Here is a 27,407-nt window from a genome sequence, read left to right as displayed (position 1 = left end):
CTTGCCTGTGTATTACCAGTCTTGGTGATAATCCTCAAACCCCTATGCAGCCGGACCTCAGTTCGATTGTGGTGGGCGTGTCAAACGCGTCCATGGGAGCAGTGACAGTCGGGCTGGCCTTGAGGCTGGGCACCAGGATCACCGTCGACAGAAAGCTCGCGTGGGAGGATGGCCTGGTGCTGCTGAGCTGGGTAAGTAGGCCGACCTCCTTCGGAACCCTCGTCCCGATGCTGTGACAAGAAACAATCAAGAATATGTCCTTACACCATTTACCAACAGCTGGCCCATATCGCCTTGGGCACCATCGTCATTGTTGGTCAGTGACCCGATGAACCCCTCTGCGGTGTGTGCTGATCGTAATGCGTATACCAGAGACACGGTACGGCCTTGGGAAGCATTGGGATACCTTCGACGTTACGCACATTGATGTCTACCTGAAGGTTCGTCTAACCACTACTCTCTCTTCCGTCAGAGATGCTCGGGATGTTATGTTGATCCCACCCTTATCGCAATAGTTAATCACGATCAGCTCGGTGACATATACGTTCGCCATCATCACCGCCGAGGCCTCGCTCGCAGCACTCTACTTGACCGTCTTCCGGGGCCGGAGCTGCCTGCTGCATACTTTGAACCAGTGTCTCCTTCTTTTCCTGGTGTGCGAGGCGATTGAAGAGACCGCCGTCGTGACCTCCCAGTGCCTCCCAACAATAGGAGCTTGGAGTTCCACTGGCCCGGGAGCTTGTGTCAACCTCAAACCATTCTGGTGGACTACAGTACGTGAAACCCGGCGCAGCACCCGATTGGTATCATGATTATCATGCAATAGCGACACATTCTCAAACTGTCCCAGTTCGCCTGCTATATGGCTACCAACATCCTTCTCTTCTTCCAACCACTGCCTTTCCTGTGGTACAAAGGTCTGCCGCCGTACGACCTGGCTACGCTGGTGGGAATTGCGATCGTCGGCATCTTGTGGGCTCCCGACCTTTCGATCCCATCATGAAGACAAGAAAATGTGCTGACAGACATAAGAACATGCACCATCTCGCTCCTCCGCCAAGCCTCTGTGGCAAAGATCGGAACAGACACTACCTGTACGCGGAACGTCAAAGGTGGAAGGGGGATGTTTTTTTTTGTCGAATTATTATTCCCCCATCCAAAAACATACATTCTCTAACTCCAACAGACGACTACGCCATGCCCTACATCTGGTCCGAGATTGACGTGTGCGTCATCCTGCTGTTCTCGTGCGGCCTGTCCGTCCGGGACATCTTGCACTCGTCGAAGGCGGCGCCCCGATCGCCAACAACAGCAACAACAACAACTTTCGCCCTGAAGTGGCCGTCATGCCTGGCGCACTTCCGGCTGCCCGGACGCGCCGAGAGCCAACCCCGGGACACGGTGTCATCTCCGTCGGATGCGTTTCGGGAGCGGATGGCGTGGATCGAACTCCTCAATACCCACACCCCCTACGTATTACCGGGCAGTAGTGGCCACCCACAGCTCGGCTCCCAGATCCGGATCGAGGCGACCCCCGCCCACCGTTGAAAAGAGCAACAGCGTCACAGAGTATCCGGTACAAGCGTAAAAGAACAGAAAAGGTGGAGGTGTGCAGTAATGGAAAGGAGACAAGAGGGGGCGGTATCACAGTCACGCGAGAGGTTGTCTGCACGATAGAGGAACAGATGCTATCCGAAGGGAAGGAGGAGGGAGAACCTAATTACCAAGAAATGTCATCCAGCTCCGGTCCTGGGTCGGTTATATTGACGACAGCGAGCACACAGGATGACAGCATATAGTTTGTTTATTGTTCGGGGGTTACATAAATCCTGGTTCACTTGGGCATCGCGAGAACCAAATATAACGACCTAGTAATACCAGAATGGACGAAAAGGGGTCAGGCTTTGGATGCAGCACCCCCTTTAAACAACCAACAATGTCGAACACAATGACGGACACCGGACTCAGTCCCATGACGATAGAATTTCGTGAACCCAATGATCAACAGTATCTTCTCCAGTGCAGTAAGCTCGCAACTGCCGTCCTAGGGCCCCTTTTTCCAAGCATGCCTACTTGGGACCTAAATAACACCTCGGCCAGCACCGCCTCACTCGCGATGGGGGCGGACTGTATGTCTGAACCTAGCAGTACCCGCAAGTAAAGGTCCCGAAGTCGTTGTCCAAGTAAGTTCTATCTACAGGTAGCGTTCTTCATCAGCAAAACCGTTTATGCGAATATCACGTCAGACAAAATCAACCCACTTACCCATGTTCAGGGCAGCATCCACAGGAGGATCGCCGCAGGTACAATTCATCCAGACGAACTTCGTGTATATCGGAAGGCGGTTGATGGGACGAGATAAGCTGCAGCCAGTGCAGGATGCGCCGTAATTTCCATTGGGAATATCCTGTGATTGTTGCATTTACAAGTCAGCCTTTTTGTCGACACGAATGCCTCCTCTCCTGGAAGAACAGTATAAACAGGAATGGAAAGGGGGGAAGGATAGAAATATCCTTACGGTGAGCCGTTGGCCGTCCCAGCCATAGCAATCGTTCAAGTTGATTGACGCTGGCTGCAGGGTGCCCTTGCCGTCGCCCGTGTCACAGTTGGCGGTGAGAAGACCGGTGGCTGCTTCCAACTTCTCATCATAGCAGGTGGAACCCCAACTAACTGCCCTCGAAACCCCAATAAGAGCGAAGGTGACCGATACGACTTTCATACTTGCTACGACACCAGGGTGGCTGAGTCTGGGCTGTTGTGGATTTGGGCTTTAGTCGACGTCCCAGGCTTGTCGTGACGAGAGTCTGCGTAAGTAAGAACGGAGTGGCCATGGTGAGGGTGTGCAATTATATACTCACTGCTTTGTCAAGAACGCATGCTCAACAACGGTTGGTATCTTGCGCTGACATGTGGCCCGGAGTAGGACGTACTGTGGTTTGGTGGTCCCGTGCTGACTGTAACGAAGTCTGGGTCTTCTCATATAGGAAAGGCGTGTATACTGAAAAGGGGTTATATTCGAAGTGAACAGGCCATATATTCCTTGGCGTAATCTGTTGATGTGATAAGCCGAATCACAGTGAGATGACTGAGAATCTGCTGGTGTTTCGGACAGCACACCACGAGACAAACCAGGCGATGGACATCGAACCTCTCTGACGCGCCGTCGGGGACATTCCGCTGTAGGATGAAAGCGTATGCTGCAAGTGTCCCAATCGCCTCGCCCCCTTTGGTCTCATCTTTTCCGTGAGGAAGCAAGGGTCTTGCTGCAAGATGTGCTAGAACGAAATGAGCCACGTTGTGGCTATTGAGTTCTTAGTTGGGTCGTCAAAGTCCTTGCTGAGAATCTTGACCAATGTCTGATCGCTGGACCTGCAGTTAACCCCTTAGCTAGGTACGTTGGTATCTTCACATTCGAGTTTAAGGCATGCCAGTCTAAAGGCGGAGTACACATATTTGGCGATGAAAAACGGTTTTTGGACAAATCATTTGCCATACGGCCGCACATGATTCTACCCTAAACCTATCTCACTTAAACGGATATTCGACATAGATTTGGTGATCTACCGTGGAAAATACCCAGAGTTATAGTCAGGGGAAATCCTCGTTCTGGTTATATTTCCATCCAACCGTTCAACATTTGACGGTCAGGGCCGTAATGCTTGCCATTGGGTCCATCAAACACCATAGCCGAGAGCAAGGGCCCCGAGGCAGGGCGTGTATGCCCTACACGCCTAAAGCGGCGTGGAACGCGCCGCTACGGCGCTTACTGTGGCGAGAGACCCTGGTACATTTGGATGCAAGTATCAAGAGTCCCGCTCAAGCTTTGGGCCTGGCCTTGGAGGTCTGAGGCGCGTGATTGGACGTTGTCGATGATGTTGAAGACCATAGTCTGCGGTACGAACAATGACAGTTAGCGCCGGAAAGGTTCTTACATCCGAAATGGCATCTGGGTCCGGCAGACCACCTATTATTCGCGGACCGTGGGAGTGGGAGCGGGAGCTGGGGTAAAGAACTCACGTCTTCGACATTCTCGACTTCGCGCAGCACGGCGGCCACGGGCTCCCCGATAAAGGGGGCGGCGGAAAGAGGCCGGCCTTGCCAATGACGATGTTGAGCAGCGCCTGCTGCACGCGCACGAACTCGCGAAACGCATCGGCGATGCCGTTGGCGTCTTTGCCCTCGGCCACATTCGGCATACCCTCCATCTGAGGCAGCGCCGCTGTCAATGTCGTGACGATGTCGGACAAGCCCGTGATGATTTGCTACCGGTTGTAAAGCATTAGCCGGACGTTTCCCCCCTCAAAGGCGCGGGTGATATTGTGGGGTCAGGGATAGGGCAGTTATCACCGAGTAGGGTCCCTGCCCCCTGACGATCAGCGGGCCATTGATGATGTTGAGGGACTGCGCCGGGGCCTGGAGATCTTTCGACTTCTGCGTCAGCGTATTGATGTCGGAGACGACGTGCTGGGGCGTCTTCATTTTGTTCGAAGGGCAGGATTAGGATGGATGATGTTGCGATTTATGAGAGAAAAAGTTGGTTGCCGGTGGTGGACGTCTCGAGAATCCTGGACGACTATGTTGCCTTTTTATACTGAAGAAGATACTGATTTTCTATTTTCCCTTGGTTTTTCTCTTCTTCCAGCCTAAACTACCTAGCGAAGCTTTTTCGTCACTGCGGCACCCGACGGGAAGCCGATCCCTAGACCAATGTGATGATAACGGAGTACAGGCTGTTGCAGGACTTGGGCAAGTGGCTGGCTGGCACCCATTTCCACCTTGGCACGGCATGTCAAGCCAATGGGGCTAAAAGGATTCGAGACTCTATCAGACTCCCGTGTCAGTCTATCTTTTGATCGGCAGAGGCTTACTTTGCTCTTGTTATTAATGGCACCGGACAACTTACCACTAGTACCAAAGTGGGACATGTTAGCCAAGGAAGGCTTTCAGACTAGAGCAGGGTCACTGTACCCGCCCCTAGCAAGTAAAGATGTGCACCGCGGCGCTGCTGAAGCTGGATCTCAAGCTGAGGAATCCATATCTCGCAAATACAGTTGAGCCCATTGGTAAGGGCCCAATCATGGATCTCGAGACCCGTGTTCCGGGTCTGTCGTACCTCTGGGTCCCAGGCGCTATACCACCATCGAAATATCCTGCAACAACACAGTTTGGGGGGCGGTCGTAGCTTTAGGAGTAGTCGTGTAGCCTGGCTTAATAGGTCTTGTGGGGTTTTGCATACGTTAGTAAGTGTGAAGTAGTCGACTCAAGCCAAAGGAGGTCTCCGCTCTGCCAAAGTCGTCTTTATCTCGTCCTGAGTCTACCTAGTGTCTTTCCTGACATATGTTACCACTCGGGGCTGGGAGTTGACGCCGTCCCAGCTGTCCACTGGAACGTAGGCATGGGAGCTGCATCTGTTCCTGCCATACGTTAAGACAAGCTGCGCCACAGATGATACCCTGCCAATTCCTACCCCTGGCGTGAGGGGAAGCCGAGCATCGGGTCTCCACTGCCCGTCATCCTCCAATCTGGGAACACATACCACAAACGAATTTGTTTCTATACAAGAGTAACCAGATCCCGCATAATGACCGCAGATTTGGATCCGGCTGTACTTAATGGTAAGTCTATAGTCAAAACCAGGCTTGAATATCGCGATAAAACAGATTTACTGACATATACTAAAGCTTTGCCTCCTGCCTCCGAGGTTGTATCAATTAATCCACATGACAAAGGAAGCTGGTCGACGGGCTACAAGTTAGATGTCAGGAGTGAAGGTATAAGCTAAAGCACCCCCTCACGGGCCACCCCTTTACGGGCCACTTTATTGAGCTACCGTTACCCCTGTAATTAAAGCTATTTTTACGGCTAGAATTAATATAAATTTATTATTTTTCGTTATTTTTAATAATAATATAGTCCTCCGCTTCCGTGCTATTATTTTCTATAGCTTTTATAGTATTGCGAGGCCCTCTTAACACTTCGACGTCGCTAGCTTCGTCCTCGTATACGACCCTACCCCTTAGCCTTCGCTTAGCCCGGCGTATATTAGTTATACGAATAAATCGTTATCCTAGTACGATTCTTACCTTTTAATATATTTTTATAATTTTTTTATTAAGTTTAGTTTAAAAATAATCGACCTAAGCTTTGAAATACGCGATTTTATTAACGCTCTAGTTTAAGGCCTTACTAGCCTTTTTAATAAAGAGTTATTAAAAGGGTATTTTAAAAATAGGGTTCGTAATAATTAATTTTCGACTATTATTTCGTAATTCGTAACTATTAAAAGGTGTTTTAATAAGTATTAGAATTAATTCGGCGAAGAAATCGAGTATTAATTCTTTTTTAATTATTTTCGATAGTTTTAAATATACCCGGGTAACTTTTATATCTTTTAAAATAATATATTTTAACGATAACGGCTTTAAATAATCCCGCGGATAAATTTTAAACGTTTTTAATTATAAAAAAAGTTAATATATTAATTTTAATTTAGCGATATATTTTTAATATATTATTACAGTGCGTATGGACTAACCACTACGCCATAAAGCAAAAGCTTCGGAAATAACTCTTCGGGTTATTTCTATCTAATTCTACGCCTTAAGTACTACCCCGCGGGGGACCAACCCGCCGATCGTAATATTATGCCCTTTCTCTAAAGGCATACCCTTATACCTAGGGCGATAAACCCCTAGTACTATATAATTTACTTAAGCTCGGTGTAGAGAAATTTTAAGGCTTTTATACGGGTAACTAGTCCGTATAAGGCCTTGCCTATTTACTAACGATCTTGCTTAAGTAGTTAAAAAGAGCTCTTATTTAATAAGTATAGGAATCGAACCCACGTCTCTTATTTAATAAAGGCGAAGAGTTATTATATTATAATACGTATAAATTAATTACTACGTTATAAAATAAAAGTTTTAGAAATAATTCTTCGAGTTATTTTTATTTAATTCTACGCCTTAAGTGCTACCCCGCGAGGGACTAACCCGCCGATCGTAATATATATCTATTTTTATAAGTTTTAATTTAAAGATTATATTCGGGCACTTTTTTAAAATAATCCTTAACTTTTTTTTTTTAATAAGCTAAAAACTTTTATATTTAAAACTTATATTATATAATTATAATATAATTTATATAAGATTAGTTATATTTTATTTAAAAAATAAAGTTATAAAAAGTTATTATTCGTATATAATTTATAATTATTATAAACTAGGATAATTTATTTATTATTATAGCGAGATTATATATAAGTAATAAAAATGTTTTAAATTTAATCTAAGGCTATAATATTACTGGTCCACTTTTTAAGCGACGCTTTAAACCGCTAGTTATCTTAAAGATGACCGTCTTAGTTTAAAAACTACTAGCTTTAAACTTCGGCCCCCTTAAAAATTATTAACGGCGGGAAGGGGTACCCTATTATAGCTTATATACTTTAGGGTAGTAATTTATTCCCTTTTTTCGAGGTTTTTTTTAAAAGCTAAATAGTTAATAGCTTTAATAATTACTTAATAGTTATCGTTAATACTTTAATTAATATTTATTTCGTTAATATTATAAAAGCGTTTATAAGAAATATTAATTAACTTTAAAGTATTAAGTCTATTAAAAAAAACGTTAATATTTATTATTATAGCTTTATTAACCCGGCTATAATTAATTATTTTTAACCTTATAATTTTAACGAACTCGTTTCTAGTTAAAAAACGAGTATACTATCATTATCTTAAAGTATAAAAAGCCTCGAAAACGTTTAATATTCGCTAGGCTATAAATTTAAACTTAATTAACGCTAGCGTAAAACTTAACCTAGCTTAATTAATAACTTAGTATATTAATTCATTTTTTAAAAGTAGTAATAAAATTTACTACTTTTTATTAAACTTATTTTTAATAAGTACACCGGCGAAACGGCGTTAGATATATAATCGGGGGGCTAATTATTTACGGGCGGATTCGCGAATAGCTGCTCCGAGCTTTACGTCGCGCACGGCAGCCTATACACGCTTTTAAATATTAAACGAAGACATCGTTATAAAGAATAAAAATAGGCGAAAAGAATAAAAGTAATAATAACTTTAAAAAATAAAAAGTAATAATTAAATTAAAGAGTTTTCTAATTAGGATACACGGTGAAAAGACGCGTTCGTGGAGTAAAACGCGGTGGCCCGTGACGGGGTGGCCCGTAAGGGGGTGCTTTAGCTTAGTACAGAGTTACTTCCTCAAGATATTCCTCTGCCTGAATATTTCTAGTCCATATTACCGCTACTAAGCTTGTTCTTCTCAGATCATTCATAGATCTCGACATGCCGAACTCATCAAGGGTGAGTTCGAGAGTCAGAGGGAGCTACATAAGTACTTGCCGGGAAATGTGGCGGTTCCTGTAGGATACGGTACACTTGCTTCAGACCCTTCATCCTCTTTCTTCCTTACTGCGTTTCTAAACCTCTGTGAGGAGGTACCTGGACCAGCCCAAGTTGCAGAGGTTCTGAAAAAGCTACATGGAACATCTGTCTCGCCCAATGGAAGATTCGGATTCCACATCCCGACCTTTAATGGAGTTGTTCCTTTGGTCAACGAGTGGTGCGATACATGGGAAGAATATTTTGCTCGTCAGCTCCGGTCCGATATCGAGTGGGAGCATAGCATCCGGGGTCCTGATCCTGAATTCGATACGACCGCAGACGAGTTCTTCGAGAAAGTCATCCCTGGCTCTTGCGTCCACTCCAGACGGGAGAAGAAGCATCGAACCGATGCTGGTGCATGGTGATTTCTGGCCAGGCAACGTGCAGATCGACGAGGCCACGAAGCGGATTGTCTTGTTCGATTCCTGCTGCTGCTACGGGCACAATGAGCGTATGTACACAAGCCAGAGTCTGCTGCCTATTTCTATTGAGTGATTATTCTGATCTTGCGGATATTTAGTCGGCCTCGCTATGATGCGGGAACCACGATACCACTTCACGGGCGAACATGTCAGCAAATACCTAGAGGCAATGCCGCCTTCTGAGCCGGTGGAGGACTTTGATGATCGCAACGCTTTATACGCCATGTAAGCCTAATTGCCCATACCGAACTAATGGATACTTATCTAACCAATCTCGATAGGCGGGACAACATCATCAATGCGGGTCTTCATGACCACCGGGCTTTCTTGCGGGATAAGTACGTAGAACTGATGAATATGGCTCTTCTGAAGTGCCGCTAACAAGCTCTTTGTAGGGTCAAGGAGGAAATGCGACGGCTCATCGCAAAGCATCCTTTGGGGATCGATGGCTTTAAAAAGGTTGACAACATGGCGACATTTGAGGTTTAGCTACAGTCATGACCCCTGACTCATCGGCCAAGAAAGAGTCATAACCCAAGGCATATTGAATGTAGCACTAGAAATGGCTTAGATTGTAATGGTTTTTCATAGCAAACTATTTTACTACGACAATTTAGACTTTGACACAAACATGTTAAACCTGAAGATCTCGAATCCGTCATTATCCCATCCAGGAGAGAAAGAAGGCGAGTGGGAAGAAAATATGTGTTTAGGAACAAGCGACAGACAGCCAGTGGATATGAAGGGGCAAGAACACACTGATGGAAAGTTACATAGTAAGGTGAACAAGTACAAGGAGACACCTCCTAAACTAGCCTACTCACACTCTAGCACTCTCTTCCGGACAAGGCTCTGCCTTGATGTCGCAAGCCGTCTTGTAGGACTCCGTCTCTGCCGCCGGGGCCGTTGGGCCGATGAAGTTCTCTCGAATTAGAATCAAGTCGTCATTACAGTCGTCATCCATGTCTTCTTCCTGATATTCCTCATACTCCTCGCCATCCTCACACCCGGCGATGATGTCGCTGTACTTTCTGACGCTGTCGCTGCTGGCGTGGCTCCCTGAAGCCGTCTGCAGGCTTCCAGGAGTATATCCGAGACCGGCATCTTGTTCTTCATCGGTAGATCGTGCGCCGCTGTTCTCAAAGGATGAGAATGAACGCAGTGGCCAGGCCAATGAGTCGCGGGGCATGCTCCCATCTCTACCATCAACGGAGGAAGAAGTATGGGCGCGTCCCGAAAAGGCGTTCCTCTCGGTAGGAGTCGTTGGATACGCGTGGCCTCGTGGATCGTTATAGCTCTCCACTGGATCTGCGCTCCGCATGGCAGCGTTGTCGGGGATCTGAGCGGGGTTTTGCCTCTGCCGTTGTTTCCTTTTGTGGTTGTGGCGTCCTGGTGAATGGTCAGCAACGTGGGCGAGTAAAGTACGGCATGCGGTTGAATCTAACTGATAGCATTGTTGCTGAGCTGGAGCCAGCTTCGTGTCACTCCCTCCACTTCCGAACCGTCAGTACTTTATCATGCCAAAGCAACGCGTCGTAGATTTCTTCGGCAGGACTCACCCATATAGGTGCATTGCGTCATGATCTCCCAGTAGAGCTTCTTGAGCGCATACCCCTTATACTCTGGGTGGGCGGTGCTTCTCCAGTGGTTCTGTACAGCCAAAGTTGACCCCCGAGCAAGCGGGTTGCTGGTGTTCAATACGTTGCACGCCCGGCATTTGATGACGCAGAAGATGCCGTTGCTCTCGGGCCATTCGAAGACGTGTCCTTTGTGTACAATCTCGATACATTGAATTCTCGGTCGCTCGCTGATCTTATGTAGGATTCCTCGGGATAGCTGATGCATAGTCAAGTTGCATTAGTGGAAGTATATAATAAGGACTAGTAACTAGCCTGGGATTATATACCTCTTCCTCCAAGAGCGGGACCAGGTGTGCGTTGAAACGATACGAAAATTTTGTTTGGTGACGTCCTTCTTTCTCAGGAGACTGCACTGCTTGTTTGTTGATGCTTGTAGCGTTCGGCATGCTCGGATCCTCCTGGGCTTCCATCGGCTGAGATGGGTTGGATAGAGGCATTTGAGCTCCGGGCATCCAAAAGGTAGACAGCTGCAAGTAGTCGGATCTCCACGACCATGCCCATTCTCCGGTTATCGACTCAAACAATGGGGTGACTGCCTGTGCAAACTCAAACTGGGCTATTTCTCTGGGCATAGCTTTGGAGTCAAGAAAGGCAGCGTATTCAGACTGTTTGTTCATGATGGACTGGATCTCCTTGTCGATTAGGTTGAACTGTTCTTCAAGGACGGCCCGGCTTCGTTGGATGACATCAAAAGTCTGCTTGGCGTTCTTGTTGATATCTTCCTGTAACATTGTTCGGACCTTGGCTTCGAGAAGCTGGTCGAACTCATCTTGTATAGACATTTTGGCATTGGACTTGAACCACGATGAGTTCAAGCATGGATGATGTGGCTATTGGAGTGATTGGGTGATTGGGCTATTTTGTCTTGGGTATAATTATCGAACTACGAGGGTTAATGAATTATCGGCTGTAGTAAAAACACAAAATGGAAATCAATACGTTCCAAGCAGTGTCACCCAAGCTCTATGGACAAAGAAATAACGAGTGGCTGGTAGTAATTTGCCAAGGCAGAGGGAGTTAACCTATATTCTGTCGATGTTACTCTACGTTATTTTTCCCAGGTAAGAAAAGGTCCTAGCCTATGGATTCAGGGGGAGGGGGGGGGAGGGGGTCATCACATTTCATGGGGTAACCGTTCTGTAATGAAATGAGCATGAGCTGAAACAGATATCATGTTTTTACACTTCCTTCATTCGTGGTGAAGACCCAATCTATCTCCTTCCAATGTGTTCTTGGGATCTTACCATCCAATCGAAAGCGACGCCGCAGCGCCACTTGCAGGGGCAAGATGCAGGTGCGGTCGCCAACCGTTATTTCATCCCGGACAGTCACACCGCGGCCAGTTCCCCCGTTGATGGCATTATCCTTCCAATCGGAAGTCCCCCCTTCAAGCATACCGGTCTGACCCTAGAAAAGGACTGTCAAGAAATAAACACTTTCATGATCATGTAAATAAACCTTTGGGTACTAAGTAGGTATGAACTGTGTCAGATATCACCTTTGCCTTCTTAGGAACCTAAACAAAAGCGGCTAAAGGCTATGTGATTTAAATTGTTCAGGTCTGTGTGATGTCACATTCTAGTTAAATTACAGCAGGATATTCTTTTTCTACAAATACTTTCCTAATAATCCCTATGCAATGTGTTAGTATCAGTTTCCAGAACGTTCCACGAAGCCTCTCTATTGTGTGATTATACAAGACAGTGACTACGATACATAGACACCCCGGCCCAAGGGCCGTGCCAGGACTTACTGACCCTTTTTATGATTTGGTATCAAACGAAAACGATGAAAGGTAAAAAAGCTTACCCTCTATATTATGGAATCACATCGTGTCCAATAGGCTGTCTCTCGAAGAATGAGACCACTGCACATAGTTGCGTACCTTTGACGTTCTCGAGAGACCATTTTCTCCAGGATGCTGCTCTCAGCTAGACCTAGGAGACCATACATAATTCCGTTAGATTTCAGAAATTACTAATTCATAGCAGTTATTGTTATATAAGCCAAGGCACCCACATACTGTAGTAACTAGACATATCGACATTACCATCTATCCGAGCTGCAGGATGCCCCTTCGTCGTTTGAGTTCAGATTCGACCCTGCGAGGAGAGGAGATCGACTACAAGATTAAACCGGACAAGCTCAGTATCAAGATCTATCACGGCGCCAAAACCAGGAAAGAGGTGTACTACTGGAAACAACTAAGGTTATATGATGTGGTGATCACTACATATGATATGCTGTCCGCCGAGGTGCGAACGCGAAGGAAGAATGGCTCATCCAAAGTGAACCTGTTATCCCCCGATGCCCATTTTCATCGCATAATCCTCGACGAAGCGCAGCTCATCAGAAACCCGGACACGGATTGGTCGCAGGCTGTCATAGAGTTGCAGGCAGATTTTCGACTGTGTCTGACGGGCACTCCGCTCATGAATAGAACGGCCGAACTATACTCGCTTCTCCAGTTCTTACGCATCGAGCCTTACGACAACCAGTCGATATTTGAGGAGGAAATCGGGACGCCGCTGCGCGAACGGCTACCTGCAGAGAAGGACAAAACACCAAAAGACCAGAAAGATGGGACAGGAGACCCCCGCCGCAGCAGCAGTAGCAGAGAGTCGGCGTTGAAAACGGTGCATGAGCTCCTGGGGAGCATCATGCTGCGGCGGGCGAAAGGGGACCGGATCATGGGTCAGCCCATCGTCCACGTACCCACGCGGACCGAGGTGGACTGGCCCGTCAAGTTCAGCAAGGGGGCGGCGCGTAACCTGTATGGCTTGCTTGAGGATGAAGAAATTCGGGACGACAAGGTTAACCACTTGGCTAAGACGATACGGCTCAGGCAGATGTGTCTTCACCCCAGCCTTCTTGATTGTAAGCTCCGGGCTCGTCTTCGGGCTGCTGCGGGTCCGGAGGGTCGTGTTCTCGTCTCACGGCAAAACGAAATCCTACAGAGCAGCGACAAGATCGATTCCGCGATCGAGCTGCTCGAGACCATCTGGCGAGAGGACAAGTCAGCGAAGATCATCGTATTCAGCGGGTTCACGATGTTCCTGGACATATTCGAGAAGCTAGTCGGAGCAGCCGACTTCAGCAAAACAAACGGCTTCAATCTTCGACGGTACGACGGCAAGATGGGGGCTCCAGTCCGGACTGAGGCATTGACGTACTTCAGACTTCATGGCACAGTGTTGCTGATGTCCACGAAGGCTGGCGGGGCGGGCCTCAATATCTCCTGGGCCACGCACGTCGTCCTCATGGAGCCCGATTACAGCCCGTACGTGGAGGAGCAGGCCATCGGCCGGGCGCACCGGATCGGACAGAAGAAGTCGCTGACCGTGTACCGCCTGTTTGTGGAGGGCACCGTGGAAGAACACATCCGGGAAACGCAGCAGAGCAAGAGGGGGCATATCAGGCTGGTACTCGGCGACAAAGAGACGCCTAGCGACATTGATGAAGTTTTAGGCATAGTGGATGACCAGCCAACGTTTGGCATGGAGAATGCAGTGAACATGCGACGGAACGAAAAGCTTGAGCAGAGGCTCTCCGACTGTGAACTTGAACAGGCCAGGACGAGACGACAGCGATTCAGTCTCTGATATCGCCTATGCCAACGCAGAGGGACACATGATAGCACCGTCTATGGACACTGGAAGTATCATCTTTCTATTAGGGTATCATCCGCCGTAGTTAACTTGGGCTAGAAATCAAGAGCATGCTGTTAGCCACCAAAGCTACCCTCCTCATGGTGACGTTCCTTGAGCTTCTTCTCTGTCCTCATGAATTCCCGGATTCCCACCGGAATGTCCTTGTACAAATCATCGTCCCACATGTTCTTACTGATCTCAGGCTGGCGAAGAGTACTGCTGCCACCACCGTCATCATCCATGCTCATAGCTTCACTGTGACTTGGTTGCGGTGCGCCCGCCCTATCTGAACCCTCAGTACCCTTGGTAGCGCTGACGGAACCTAGTACACCCGGTGGTTCTTGCTGTTCCTGCAACCGCTTCTCCGCGATAGCATTGGAAGAAGCCCATGCCTCCATGTCGTCTCGGTACTGGTCCCACACGCAGTTGACACAGCCGCTCATGCAGCAGTTGTCGGGTTCTTCAGGCCGCGGCGGGATCAGCACACCGGCGACCAAGGTGCTCCGGTTCTGGAGGGCTTTCAGCCGTTCGGCGCGCTCGACGGGGCCGGCTAGGCGTGTTCCAAATATGATTTTTGCTTTTTCTTGGGCGGTAGCGGGTTCGGCCGTGGGCGACGGGGCGGGCGCGGCGCTGGTGTCTACTGTTTCTCCTGGGTCTTCTGTGCGCGGCGAGGTACATATTAGCATACTGTTCGTGTCTCTGTTGGAGTAGTTCTTACGTGCCGAGGCAGTCTTCTTCGCGGTGCTGCGCGAAGACTTGGTGGTAGAGGTGGTCGGGAGCTCCTCGGGCTTGGTCGCGGGGATGGGCTGCGGCTTCGCCATGCAGGCCTCGTAGTAGGAGCCGATGGGCATGGCCTGCTCGGTGTCGGCGTGGTGGCCCTTGTTGGCGGCTGGGGGCGTCTTGTTGAAGGAGGAGATGGACCGGCGCGAGACCATCAGGGCTCCGCGGAAGAGCGACCGTGAGCCGGCGGGCGACATGATGGTTGTATTGCAAACGCTTAACGAGAACAGTAAAATGAGTGTTGGAGGGGAGGCAGGGAGCGAGAGAGTATGCGAAGTTGATATTACCGCAGGGAGAGTGTGACGTCGGCGACCGCAATGGGATTGATCTTGGTCAAGAAAAGGGAAGAAAAAGCCTCCCAGGATACATTCTAACCAATCCCGGCTTGCGGGCTGGGCCAAAAAGTTTCAGACGTCATGCGCCGGCCTCACCCGAAGAGTCAAAGGCAGATCAAATACTCCGTAATAACCGACTAAATCTCGTCTGCTCTAACCCGAAAAAGCAGCGGACAGGGTACATTTCGATGAGTACCTGTGACCCACTGTTGACAATTGATTTGACCCTGGAGCTTCTCTTGGTGGGTTGACACGCGCTGGAGTACGCGACCGTTGCCAGTCCCAGTCCCAAATGTAAATAATTGTACTACACAAGTCCTCCAACAACAACTAATTATATGCAGCAGCTGCGCATACGATCTCGATAGTCCGACCCCAATTGACGAAGCTCGGTGAAAACCTAAGGCTTTCTCTTCGTCTTCTCTTACACCTGGCATTGTTGGGAGTGCATATTTTGTTACTGGCGCAATAAGATGCGAATGTCATGAGAAGCTAGGCCAAGCTCTAATTGCACTTCTTATATATCACCATCAATGGGTATATAGCAGGCAATATATCCTAGCTGTCCATCATGGAGACCTCAGCACCCAAGAGGCGGAAAACCTCCCCGTCCACCAGCGTACCAGTCGGCGCCTCGAATGCGCCTGACGATGCAGCCAATGCTGGGACAACAGCTCGAGATCCTCCTTCCAGGCGGCCCTCTTTCGCATCCCCGACCAAATCGAGTCTAGCACGCACGAATCCAGACGTCCTCGAGCGCCAAAGTCAGAGACGAATTCAGCGGTCGGAAGCAACGGCGGGGACCTCGCAACTCGAAGCCGCTTCCAAAAATGAACCACCCTCGGTAGGACAAGTGCTCCCGAGCACGCAGCCACCATTCGATTCCGGCTCTCAGACCCCAACCCGCGGCTTCCTTAAGGGCGGCATGACCAGCAGACCCCGGAGGACGCCCAATAAGCCGTCGTCACGGCCCTTACCGCCGCCTGCTGATCGGGATGAAGAGCTGTTAGATCCCTTCAGGGGGCAAGTTCTGCGCCGATCCCCACCACCTGGCGTTTTACCCAGCCAGGATGCCACAGAGCCGGAACTCCCACCACCGACACCAGATAAAGGCACATCGGACCCGCCCGCCCCCAAGTCCTCGCCTTACGGCATCCATCGCACACCAACGAAGCGCCCTAGAAGGAGCCGAGCCCTGGCCGAGCAGATGAGAAGTTCGCCGTTGAAGCAGCCACCAACGCGGCCGCTCGAGGCGGCAGGGAGGATTACAGCCATACCAACATCGCCCTCTCGTAGTAGACCCGGACCGAGGAGGGTATCAGCCAGATTGGCCGCCGGGTCGGGCAAACCACATCCCGCACGATCCGTTGGCGAACCCGACATATTGTCCGAAAAGAAGGCTATAAGAGACGCGCTTTTGGCAGAAGTTTCCCAGTTGGAAACGGACTTGGACATGGCCAAAGCAGAGAACGATAATATACACGATACGTACGGTTCGCAAGGCGCTAGGGTTGGCATCCAGGACAAGGACGGCCTGCTCGACCTCCTGCGCCGCCATGTACTGACCGCCAAACCCGATTCTTCCCCCGAGGATGCCTGGTTGGAGGCAGCCTTAAACCCAGTGTCTTTTCTTCCATTCGGCAACCCCGCGGCCATACCAGCACTTCCGTTTACTGAGCGCAAGGAGGACGAAGCACCACCACCCCCTGTTTCACATCACCCTATACCCTTGAATGCTGCTGAGGAGTTACCATACCTCCAGCTATTCAGCCCCCTCGTTTTTCGGTCATCAATTTCTTTGCAACCTCGCGCTTCTAGAGATTCTGGTCACTTGATGCAAAAACACAAGATCATGGCGGCTTCCTCGCCGCAAGGTCTTTTCGCCGCCAAAATAGAGATGACCGTAGATACTAAGACGTTATCTATATCGGACTTGTCCGTCTCCCACCTGGAACCATCTGCGGCCGCAGAGCTCCGACCGTTCATCGCGAAGATTGAACAGGGCGCCATCAACAGCGCACTGCGGCGCAACATCAGCGTCGTGGCCTGGGCCATGGCCGAATGGACCCGCCTGGCCACGAAGCGGGCCCTGTTCTGGTGCCATGTGCAGAGGGAGCTGGGCACTGACAAGGACATGCTGCGCTGCGCGAAGAAGATGCGGCGAGGCCGGAAGAGAAAGGGGTTTCCCGGGAGGCCCAGCTTGGAGGATGATGATGACAGTGACGAAGCCGAATTAGACGATAGATATACGAATATGTACGATACACGGAGCGACGTCTCCAGGTCGGCTCTGCTGCCGCACATGGGGCGCACAAGTCTGGACTTGAAGCTTGGTCTATCTCGGGAGGTTGGTCTACGGATCGAGTGGAGGATAGACTTCGATTGGACTGGTGAGGGACACAGCCGCATTGGGGCGCTGGTGGAAACACCAGGGAAGTGTACGTATTTCCCTGCATCCCTATTCTGATCCTCTCCCTTTTCGCAGAGCGAGTTACTAACGAGAAGTCCAGGGCATCACCACGATACTAGGCACAGCTTGGTAGAAATACCGGGTTTATTTGACAAGGTGGTTCGCGGCAGCGGTGATCCCATGAAGGCAGTCAAGACGGTCGTGGCTCTGATCATTGGCGATCGAAAGGGCTAAGCTGAGGTGGTGAGACACATTTGCTGCTTCTACTCTATTAGGTCGGTTGGTTCATATGGATTATCAGGGTCCTCCAATCCCGAAATAGCCCTGGGTTTAGGGGGAGTCGAGGCACGCCCCGGTTGCAATTCGTACTCGAGCTACCATTCACGCAGACGAAGAGACAGTAACATGCGACAACAGCATTGCCACTATTATGATATTTTGACTGTAGCTTTCGTGAAGTAGCATCTCCCTCCACCGTCTATGTTTTCCATAGCATTATTGTGTGGCCCCCCTTGCGTCGAACATGGTCGTTGCTTGCTCCTTCCTGTTTTCACCACGGGGTGATGATACGTGTTTTACCCACACAGGTCCTCTCATAGAAGCATGGCCAGCCGTTTAGTCAACATCGACGCCCAGTCCGCGCAAGTCCGTCTTGGCCAGGTTGATCTCGGCCATCAACTCCTTGTGCGCCTCGGGTACATCGTTGAAGGTCATAACATTCCAGCCGAGTCGGAAGAGGAGGTAGGCACCGAAGGAGACGAGGGCCCAGAAGGGGAGCTGTAAGATTTGGCAGTAGTGTCAGTCACTCGCAATGGAGAACCTGGAGAGGGGGGAAGGATGGAGACGTACGACGGGGACAACCTCGGTCTGGACCAGTTCAGGGAGAGGGAGAAGCTCCAGGAAGAGGGCTAGGTAGATCTATATATCCAATTTGGTCAGGTTAGCCGACAATTCGATAGGTTGTTTTTGCCACCTTCGCCTGTACTGCGAGGTCTGGCTGGCTGGTTGGGTAAGATTGCTTTCATACCGACGATGCGAGGAGAGCGAGCGAGATGGTCTGCACGGCGCGCGTCATGGTTGCGGTCCGGGTCTGGGGTGGAGGAGCCGAGGGATATGGCGTTTGCAGGAAGAGGAATGGGATCTATTAGGTAACACTCCCGGTTTGGAGAGAGTGTGTGACAGAAATGGAGAATGAATGACTTTGTTGAAGATGTTGTTGGATCGTGGTGGTGATGCACAATTGACGATTGCTGGCTGCTATGCGACCCAACCCCTGGCTTGAATTGATATCTGGATTCTAAGGACACTTTTAGCGCGGCTGCTGTAGCGCACCCGTTGTGACGTTTGATTGGATCCATGGGCTTAAGCTGGTTAGCTGGTGGGGCCATATATCTCTTGCGCCAAATGGACATGCGAAATACCTCAAGTACATCTACGGGTACATGCCCATACAAACAAACGACGGTACTGCATGTGTGCAGCACTTGATCTCTGGATTGAGGATTGACCTCACCGTCGGCTACTATCATTGAAATCCATGCCCAGCATTTGACCAACCAAAAGTCCATGCCATGAGGCAGATTGCCTTTCCCTGCCGTCCCAAAATACGTTCCTTACTAAATCTGACAGGTCATGGTGATCTTTTGTCCTTCCTGGAGGCGATCCTAGCAGCCGCATTCCACATCAACTGGTAGCAAACAAATTGGGGTGAGCCGACACTGGTAGGTTGCCTGCAGTCAGGCATTAATAAGGCGCCCTTCCACCGAATGCAAACACGACATGGCCACTTCATCAGTCGGGTAATGGAACGAAGCTTGGACCGGCCAATCGAATGGCTCAAGTACCTGCATTGGCCCATGTTGTGTGCTTGCTGCCACGTCCACAAATACCCCTGAGCGATGGTTTGCGGGTCGAGGATGATCGTGATATATAGAACTCCCATTCCTGAAAAATCCGGGTATCAGGCATCAGATATGCCTGCCTAGCGGGAGAACCCTACATAATCTCGGGTCGATTGAAGTCACCAGATATGGATGGTCAGGTTGCCAAGACGTGATCTTCCCATGGAGTATCTCCACGCAGCTCAGCATGCGTATGTTCATCGAAACTTACTCACTCTCCCCTTCTAAGTGAAACGGATTGCACCTATCTGATCATAACTTTTAGAAATATGGTTAGTCTCACATTAGGTGACTGATCCCTTGTGCTGTGTAATGTCCAGATAGGTCAGTGTCAGGGGCCCAATCATGTTACACAAAATCATGTCCAACGGTCAACGCATGTGCAGCTTTGCCCCTTGCCGCCTATGAAACGGGAATCTGCATACTACAGCACGTACGACAAGTAATCTCTCAGGAGTTTCTCGTCCGTGATTGGTTCAGTTGGACTATTGCTTGGAATGGGGCAATTCGGCAGACTGGCTGTTGGTCTTATCAATAGTACTCGGTCCTTACATAGATAGACACAAGCGGCTTATTCAGTCAGGTTCCCACATGGGGGAACACGATAGCGGACAGCGTGCAATGTCTTAGCTGGGCCGTTGTCCATTTATGAACCGTTTGCATAGTGGTACGATGAGTACCTGTTGCGTCACACAGGTGAGCAGGAGTGATACTCTCCCTACCGACCGGGAAATTAAGGGCTATTTGCCTGTCCAGAGCACGTACATGCTGAGCAAACAGGATCGATATTGCTTCACCTAATATAAGGGAGTAGTATTCACCCCTCTTCGGGCCATGTTTCTGCAATGAAGCAGCCAGACAGCCTCTAATTATCTTTCTCCTTCCTGCACAAGGATTCCTTCCTGCACAAGGATTCCTTCCTTTCCCAGGAAACTTCACTTTTTGAATCCCAGTCACTCGTTTCATAAAACCCACCCCAGCAGTCAATCGTTCTTTTACCCTCTTCCACAATGGCCCGTTACTACTACACGTCCATCCTTTCGCTGCTCGCCGTCCTCGGCGCAAGCGGCCCGTCGCTGCTCGTCGAGGCCGCGGACGGCACGGCCACCTTCACCTCGACCTGCGACGCCCCGGTCAGAACCACGACGATCCGCGAGACCACCACGCTGACCGTCACGGTCCCCGTCCCGGTCAGCCAGGGCGGCTCGTTCGTCGAGCCCGGCAGCCCCACTGCTGCCACCGCCACCGGCGCCACCGGCACCACCACGCTCACCTCCCACTACTCGGTGCTGACCTCCACTGTCACCCATGTCGCCAGCACCGAGACTTTGACTTCTTCGTTCACCTACTTCCCTGCCCAGAACAAGACCTCCGCCGCTGGTCCCACCGCGGGAACGGGCGTCGCTACGTGCACTGAGGGTGAGGGCAGCAGCAGCAGCAGCTCGGCGTGGGCAACTTCTTCGGCTTCCTCGACTTCCTCGGCTACCTCTGCTACCTCTGCTACCTCGGCCGTCGATGGTCAGACGGCAAGCAGCAGCAGCATTTTGCTGTCTTCTACCATCACGGCCCCGGCATCTCCCCCACCTTCGCCTTCTGATTATTCTTCAACCGGCTACCCTACTTCGACTTCGACCCCTCTCCCAGTCACGGCTGGATCGTCGGCTTTGGAGGCTTGGTCTTGGTACAAGAAGATGCCAACAAGCATCGGTTTCGCTGGACTTATGTTCCTGGTTGGGCTTATCTGATACCTTCTTCGACATTGGGATGGCTGTATTAGGGTGAGGGTTTGTGGTTCGTGGCGTTTGCGTTCCTCTAGGGATGGGCTGAGGCATCTGGCAATGGTGAAGACCCAAAATAATCTAAAAGTAATACAGAAAGAAGCATGGCTGGGTCTCGCTGAGATCAGGGCCTTGCAACGAACCACCCGATCCTTAATATTATTCAAGTTCCCATTTGTGACGAATTCTTTGCCCTCCAGTTCTCTGTTGGTAACTAATTATACATGAAAAAGCAAACATGGTCATCCATGCTAATCTCAAATCCAAGCCCGTCTTCTGTGTTATCGGCGTGCAGGTGAGATGTAACTATGGCCTACCAAGCCTATGAAGTAAAAGTGGCTTCTCAGACCTCACCTAAGGCGGTTAGTATTATTATTCGGCTCTTGAAGTTATATTGTGAATTTAGCATTTTGCCGTGCTTGACACATGTTGTAAGACCATTCAAAGCTAATAAATCTCCTATATTATCATCATTATCAAGCCCATAGAGGTTAATCAGTCCAAATGAAGGAAATAGTGTTGTATTTTTGGATTACGTATATGACATCCAAGAAATTTTGCAAAGCTTACAAGCCTACAAAGTACCAGGGACAAATTCCCGATGATAATATGAGACTGCCGCATACAGCATATATGTGTTTCTTTTTCTGTCTGTTGGTATCGCTAAAGCTTTTTATAGCCCGGGATTCACCCGATATAGCGTTGTCGAACGCTCAGAATAAAGGCATCTACAACGGAATCAAGCCTAGGGCAGACCAATCTCAGCTACCATAGTTCATAGCTACTTCCTACATGTACAAGACCACCCATTTCCTGTATTACCGCCGGAGCAAGCCGCCTATAAAGTGTATGATCGACTGGACCGACGCTTACAATGAGCATCTCCATACTGTGGAGTTCATTTATGTTGCGCCAGTATCTAATAGCCAAGGCCCAAGCCAGATGACAACTGACTGCCAACCGGGATACAGGGAGGGTGTGTGGTAGGTCATTGCCCTCTACCAAAGCCTCTTGAGCAAAAACATCCGCAAGCGTTCAATTTTTCACGGTAGACGCCAGCAGTAAGGTAGTTTGCAACAACTTACCTGGGAGAGGATGTAAGTTGTCTTGGACGTGACGTAGTTGCGAATTGGTCGATGGGCAAGAACGCTTTGGGAACATAACAACTTTGAGACATTGAATCCGTCCAGATGGGTACTGGTTAATTAGTTGATTAATGAGGGGCAGCTAGTTTTATTATCCATGCTCTATAATTCTGAAGGCGACGATGCATCAATTGACGATTGAAATGGAAATGCCTGGCGTTGTTGACAAGTCGTTGGTTCGATTACATAATCCAGAGTTACTTTGGAGGGGTTAGCATCCATTGGCAATTGAGTTCCTTGGACGACTAAGCCACTTAGTGATGCGTAAAAGCCACACTCGATCTGGACCCCACTTTTGCCGATCAGAGAGCTTGCTAGGGTTTTTGAGCCCTTCAGCAAATTTGATAGCAGTGGTGTGGGGCTCGTCTGCAGTGTGTGTGTGCCTGCCCAGTTTAGCCCGTGGGATTGATTTTCCATACCCTAAGCCGGACTAACCTTAGGAAATTTCGCTTGCCCTCTCAGATTGGAATTGGCCGTCGACCCAGCTGCGAGTTTGAGTAGAGCGCATTCCGACAATTTGCCAAACCTCGCACCAATTTCCCTTCCCACCAAGACCTCATCAGAAGGAATCATCTTGATCGCAGGAAGTCACAATGGTACGTCGCCCCTCGTTGCAGCCCATGCTGCCTGGCAATTTTGACGAGATGCCTCGAATGCATTTCGGGCCTTGATGTCAAATCACTGCTTGCAGCCGGCGCACTCTGAAATATCCTGCAGAACACTGACCTGGATTTCTTCACATAGGCGATCAAGCACAACAACCAGATCCAGAAGAACCGTACGTCGAGTCTCTCCCGATATTTTGCACCGGCACTTGTCCAGTTCCTCGAAACTTCTCGGCTACGATGAAGCATCCACAAACCCAACCAGCGACTGACAATTTTACTAGATTTCCGCAAGGATTGGCAGCGTCGGGTCCGATGCCACTTTGACCAGGTACGACGGATATCCCTCCTTGTGAAAATGGAATACGACATTGCGTGGAAAAGAGACGATTTCCAGGGCTTTGCAGGATCAACTCTCTAACATCAAATCTTCGCACACTATAGGCTCCCCAGAAGATCCGACGTCGTTCGGCTCGCTCTGCCAAGGCTGCTGCCCTCGCTCCCAGACCCGTGGACAAGCTGAGGCCCATCGTGCGATGCCCTACCATCAAGTACAACCGCCGCGTCCGCGCCGGTCGTGGTTTCTCCCTGGCTGAGCTCAAGGTAATACGGATTCCTTAAGATTGTGGAGGTAACTCTTTCTGACATGTATTTAGGCCGCCGGTATCCCCAAGTTGTACGCCCCCACCATCGGTATTGCCGTCGACCACCGCCGCCAGAACCTCAGCGAGGAGTCCCTCGCTGCCAACGTCGCCCGCCTTAAGGCCTACAAGGAGCGCCTCGTTGTCTTCCCCCGCAAGGCCGGCAAGCCCAAGGCTGGTGACAGCAAGGAGACCGACCTGAGCAAGGACAACATCGTGGCCTCTTCTGCTGCCGCTCTCCCCATTGTTCCTTACAGCCAGGCCGTTACCGAGATCAAGAAGAGCGATATGCCCAAGCAGATTGAGGGTGGTGCATACGTGAAGCTTCGCCAGGCCCGCGCCGACAAGCGCAACCAAGGCTCGCGAGACAAGCGTGCCCGTGAGAAGGCTGAGGCCGAGGCCAACAAGAAATAAGCAACTCCTTCATAGACAAACGAGGTCACTTTCTCGAGGGAAAAATATGAACGTCACGGGAGTCAGGGCATTGTCATTGCATCACTTTGGGCTTTTTGCTGCTTTTCGTCTTCTCATGTGTGTAACGCTGGACTCGGTCGGATGGTTAGTCGGTCACAGCCGCGGATTCAGCTAGGGGAACTGGTCTCGCTCACGCTATGTATGCAGCATATGTCTGCAACGAAGAGAAGAGGAGAGAGAAAAAAGTAATTTACATCTCTCGGCGTCGGAAGCCAAGGCAAGAACGAATCATTTTCCACCACAAGGATCCCCATTTGGACTTGGTACCGTCCTGATACTGTGACTATGTGTCTTATCAGAGCAGAGTGTCATTTGTGATGGCATGAATGAGAGTAACTTAATTGTAGTGAGCGTCTTGTTCTGTCTCATGATCACAATTGTTTGATTGGCGTATGATGGGTTATATTTCGCTGTACTAACAACGTGGAAGAAGTGTCTTGAGTTTATACGAGTGTTCATCCAATGCTTCCTACTCCTTGATCCCCTCTGATATCCTACGTTCATCGATCATCTTCTGCCCTCCTGCCCGTAATGCTTCCAGGAAGACATCGTCGTCTGTTAGCTTGTCGGCACAGCGTTGTAGCAGTTCGGTCACAAGCACCAGCCCGTTCTCACGATCCATGCGGCTCAGGTCCGCCTTCTTTGTCGGATCTATCTGTTGCGGCTCGAATCCTCCCAAGCCGAGACCGCCCACGCCGTTCTCGATTTTTTGCACTTTTGTCATTTCTGCTGGTGGTGCTGCTGCTCCTTCTATAGCAGGCGTTCCCGTCACCGCCTGGCGTTCAGCTAGGATGTCACGGCCTGTGACCGCCTCCAGTAGAGAGCGGGTAAGCTCGGTCTGCTGGAGAGCCTTGGCGCAGCACTCGGCTCCTTCGGGCGAGCGAGACATGAGCGCTAGAACGAACCAGAGTTCCGAGCGGAGGACGGGGAATTTCTTCTGGATACCGAGGTAAGCTAGGGCCTCGGGGATGGCGTCGTGCGTGGTGTAGAACGCGGTGAGCAGTGCTGTCGAGTCGTCCACGGCAGATGATGACGACGACAGGATGGATGACACATCTGGACTGGAGTGCAGGACGCGCAGGACAGCCGCAACGGCTCGGGCCGCCTCCGTCTTGGTCGGTTCCTGGTCCGACCGCTTGAACACGGCGATGAGTTGCTGCAGGGGCGTTGTCGATTGTTCGGCGTCATGTCTGGCGCAGACCCGGCGGACATTCTCGGGACACGAGACCATTAGCAGGCGCGTGAGTGACACGGCGGCGAACTGCACCTGCACCTGCGCGTCCATACCCCAAACCCGGGGCAGCGCCCCCGGCTCAAGCAAGCCCGCGGCGCCGATCAAGGGCTTGTTCGCCGCGGGGATGGCGAGGTTCTTGAGGAAGCTGACGGCGCCGTGGAGCAGCTGCGCATCCGTCACGGACGCGTCGGCCACGACAGCGGTGAGGGGCGTGTGGATCGCGGACTGCTGCACGAAGGCGAGGCACGTCTCGTCGGAGCGGGCGACATTACCGAGGGCCAGGCACGCGGCGCTCTGTAGCCTGGGGGAGCCGCCAGCGATCCACTGCTGGAGCAACCGCAGCTCGGGGCTGCCGATGGCCGCCGCGGCCACGAACTGGGGCACGGCGGAAAGGTCGGCCAGGGCCTGCGGGAAGATGGACAGGATCTTCTTGAGCTGCTCGGCGTCGTCCGGGTCGAGCTCCTGCGAAGCGTCCTCGGAGCGCTTGACGCCCTTGGCGAAGGCCTCGAGGAACAGGACGATGGACTTGGGGGTCTGCAGGAAGGACTCCTGAAAGGCCGGGTTGGAGAGGTAAGCGAGGGTCACGGATGTCTGGGCCATGAAGTCTTCGAGATCCTCCTCGTCGTCATCGGACGAGGCTTCGTTGGCTAAGGTCAGCAGGGTGAACGGGGTGGCCGGATGCACAAAGTTGGCTTCCGCCTCTGGGAAACACACACGTTCTGTTAGCTACCATGGTTCTTGAAACTCTTTTCTGTGGAAGTTTAGGTGGAAGAATCCTTACCTTGACTTGCGATGAGCCCTAGCAACTTGCAGATGAGTCCCATCTGCGGTGCGGCGGTTGGAAGCCTAGGCCCGGCGATCAGGGAAACAAGCTCGGGGTTCAGCCCGGCCTTGTATGCAGCAGCCTGCGTGGGTTCTGGACCCAAGTGGTCAGTTTATTTTCTCCTAAATTTAAGCATATAACGTAAAGTGAAGCCAAAAGTACCGTAGTCCACAATGACGTTGAAGAGCACTGGGATGATCAACGCAAGAAGGCTATCGTTGTTCAACAAGTTGACCAATCTTGGCATGCAATTCGACTCCACCACTCGAGCTCGATTCTCATCTGTATCAAGTCAGCGTTCTGCTATGCAAGAAGATGGCCATAGCATAGGTCTTACCGGTGTCCGCGCAAGAGTTGCCTATGATACGCAAAGTATGCATGATAAGAGCCGGCCTTAGTCCGTCGTTGTTCACCAGCCCTAGGAAGAAGTCGAGCATCCCTGATTCGCCCAGGGGCTTTCGCCATGAGACTAGATAAAGCATCAATATGTCAGTAGGCATTTCGGTTGAGTAGGCCCCGCCTGCATGGCACGCATATTTGGCGGTTAGAAAAGGGGCTTGCTGCCAGGCATTCGCAAACGGCTGAAGAGAAGCCAGCAGAGATACAACTCTTTTCCCAAGCTGAGATAGAAAAATATTGGTAGATGAGCACCGGAGATTTTTCTAGTAATGAGAATCTTTCCCTTGGTAAAAGTCTCGGTTTGACTGACCTTCGCGGCTCCCATCGCCGATTTTCTGCACGATGAGGTCCAACTTCTCAGAACCGCTCTCCCAGAGCCCACGAACTTCAGACAAAATGGGACTCAGGGCCTCTACGCGGCCTGACTGCCCTTCTTCTGAGATCCTCTCGCCAGAATTCTCAGCATAATCTTGTCTCGCGAAGACCGCCGCCACGTCATCGGGAGTCATGGCCGGGTAATCGCACTGTGTAAGGCTCGAAACGTGCCAGGTGCCAGAATGAAGCTGATCTCCCTGAGCCTCCCTGACGATTTCAGATAGCCTGCAGCAATACCAATATTAGGTGTTTGTCGCTGATATGCAAGGTCCGGAAGCTTCCGGAAGCTGTCTGGTAGTGGTTGTTTGGTCTGCGAGGGACCGTGTTGGTAGCTGGCCTCTAACCTAGTGGATATCGCGCAGTAGTCCTGGTGAACCA

General features: G+C 50.5%; 12 protein-coding genes across 12 annotated transcripts; 7 read left to right on the top strand and 5 right to left on the bottom strand.

Moving 5' to 3' along the window:
• Nucleotides 1–92: 92 nt before the first annotated feature.
• On the top strand, nt 93–1,548 carry PG994_005597 (satratoxin biosynthesis SC1 cluster protein 4; the record flags this gene model as incomplete). Its single annotated transcript, XM_066857006.1, has 6 exons — nt 93–191; nt 280–316; nt 373–440; nt 516–773; nt 827–917; nt 1,187–1,548. The coding sequence occupies 6 exons, from the start codon at nt 93–95 to the stop codon at nt 1,546–1,548; spliced, it is 915 nt and encodes a 304-aa protein (XP_066716275.1).
• Nucleotides 1,549–4,013: 2,465 nt separating this feature from the next.
• Nucleotides 4,014–4,479, bottom strand: PG994_005596 (uncharacterized protein; the record flags this gene model as incomplete). Its single annotated transcript, XM_066857005.1, has 2 exons — nt 4,014–4,262; nt 4,372–4,479. The coding sequence occupies 2 exons, from the start codon at nt 4,477–4,479 to the stop codon at nt 4,014–4,016; spliced, it is 357 nt and encodes a 118-aa protein (XP_066716274.1).
• Nucleotides 4,480–4,987: 508 nt separating this feature from the next.
• On the top strand, nt 4,988–5,182 carry PG994_005595 (uncharacterized protein; the record flags this gene model as incomplete). Its single annotated transcript, XM_066857004.1, has 1 exon — nt 4,988–5,182. The coding sequence occupies one exon, from the start codon at nt 4,988–4,990 to the stop codon at nt 5,180–5,182; it is 195 nt and encodes a 64-aa protein (XP_066716273.1).
• A 3,117-nt stretch (nt 5,183–8,299) lies between these two features.
• PG994_005594 (uncharacterized protein) lies at nt 8,300–9,328 on the top strand (the record flags this gene model as incomplete). Its single annotated transcript, XM_066857003.1, has 4 exons — nt 8,300–8,771; nt 8,938–9,064; nt 9,121–9,177; nt 9,235–9,328. Coding segments are annotated over 4 exons (750 nt in total), but the record flags the coding sequence as incomplete, so codon positions are not given.
• Nucleotides 9,329–9,659: 331 nt separating this feature from the next.
• PG994_005593 (uncharacterized protein) lies at nt 9,660–11,261 on the bottom strand (the record flags this gene model as incomplete). Its single annotated transcript, XM_066857002.1, has 4 exons — nt 9,660–10,228; nt 10,285–10,332; nt 10,399–10,675; nt 10,746–11,261. 4 exons carry the CDS (start codon nt 11,259–11,261, stop codon nt 9,660–9,662), a joined length of 1,410 nt encoding a protein of 469 aa, XP_066716271.1.
• Nucleotides 11,262–12,548: 1,287 nt separating this feature from the next.
• On the top strand, nt 12,549–14,172 carry PG994_005592 (uncharacterized protein; the record flags this gene model as incomplete). The annotated part of the gene is made up of 2 exons (XM_066857001.1): nt 12,549–13,603; nt 14,049–14,172. 2 exons carry the CDS (start codon nt 12,549–12,551, stop codon nt 14,170–14,172), a joined length of 1,179 nt encoding a protein of 392 aa, XP_066716270.1.
• Nucleotides 14,173–14,203: 31 nt separating this feature from the next.
• On the bottom strand, nt 14,204–15,106 carry PG994_005591 (uncharacterized protein; the record flags this gene model as incomplete). The annotated part of the gene is made up of 1 exon (XM_066857000.1): nt 14,204–15,106. The coding sequence occupies one exon, from the start codon at nt 15,104–15,106 to the stop codon at nt 14,204–14,206; it is 903 nt and encodes a 300-aa protein (XP_066716269.1).
• A 709-nt stretch (nt 15,107–15,815) lies between these two features.
• Nucleotides 15,816–17,888, top strand: PG994_005590 (uncharacterized protein; the record flags this gene model as incomplete). Its single annotated transcript, XM_066856999.1, has 2 exons — nt 15,816–17,682; nt 17,755–17,888. The coding sequence occupies 2 exons, from the start codon at nt 15,816–15,818 to the stop codon at nt 17,886–17,888; spliced, it is 2,001 nt and encodes a 666-aa protein (XP_066716268.1).
• A 381-nt stretch (nt 17,889–18,269) lies between these two features.
• Nucleotides 18,270–18,729, bottom strand: PG994_005589 (dolichol-phosphate mannosyltransferase subunit 3; the record flags this gene model as incomplete). Its single annotated transcript, XM_066856998.1, has 3 exons — nt 18,270–18,431; nt 18,504–18,572; nt 18,682–18,729. 3 exons carry the CDS (start codon nt 18,727–18,729, stop codon nt 18,270–18,272), a joined length of 279 nt encoding a protein of 92 aa, XP_066716267.1.
• Nucleotides 18,730–20,565: 1,836 nt separating this feature from the next.
• Nucleotides 20,566–21,300, top strand: PG994_005588 (uncharacterized protein; the record flags this gene model as incomplete). Its single annotated transcript, XM_066856997.1, has 1 exon — nt 20,566–21,300. One exon carries the CDS (start codon nt 20,566–20,568, stop codon nt 21,298–21,300), a length of 735 nt encoding a protein of 244 aa, XP_066716266.1.
• A 1,771-nt stretch (nt 21,301–23,071) lies between these two features.
• PG994_005587 (60S ribosomal protein eL13) lies at nt 23,072–24,138 on the top strand (the record flags this gene model as incomplete). The annotated part of the gene is made up of 5 exons (XM_066856996.1): nt 23,072–23,074; nt 23,223–23,256; nt 23,368–23,414; nt 23,528–23,686; nt 23,740–24,138. 5 exons carry the CDS (start codon nt 23,072–23,074, stop codon nt 24,136–24,138), a joined length of 642 nt encoding a protein of 213 aa, XP_066716265.1.
• A 529-nt stretch (nt 24,139–24,667) lies between these two features.
• PG994_005586 (ARM repeat-containing protein) lies at nt 24,668–27,163 on the bottom strand (the record flags this gene model as incomplete). Its single annotated transcript, XM_066856995.1, has 5 exons — nt 24,668–26,151; nt 26,214–26,348; nt 26,397–26,537; nt 26,593–26,724; nt 26,965–27,163. 5 exons carry the CDS (start codon nt 27,161–27,163, stop codon nt 24,668–24,670), a joined length of 2,091 nt encoding a protein of 696 aa, XP_066716264.1.
• Between the last annotated feature and the right edge of the window lie 244 nt (nt 27,164–27,407).

Source organism: Apiospora phragmitis (genome assembly GCF_038363925.1).
Source record: "Apiospora phragmitis strain CBS 135458 chromosome Unknown utg000006l:1.0-5683423.0:1.0-5690449.0, whole genome shotgun sequence".
NCBI lineage: Eukaryota > Fungi > Ascomycota > Sordariomycetes > Amphisphaeriales > Apiosporaceae > Apiospora > Apiospora phragmitis.
Note: the sequence above shows the minus strand (reverse complement) of the source record. Positions and strands in the feature narration are given on the sequence as shown.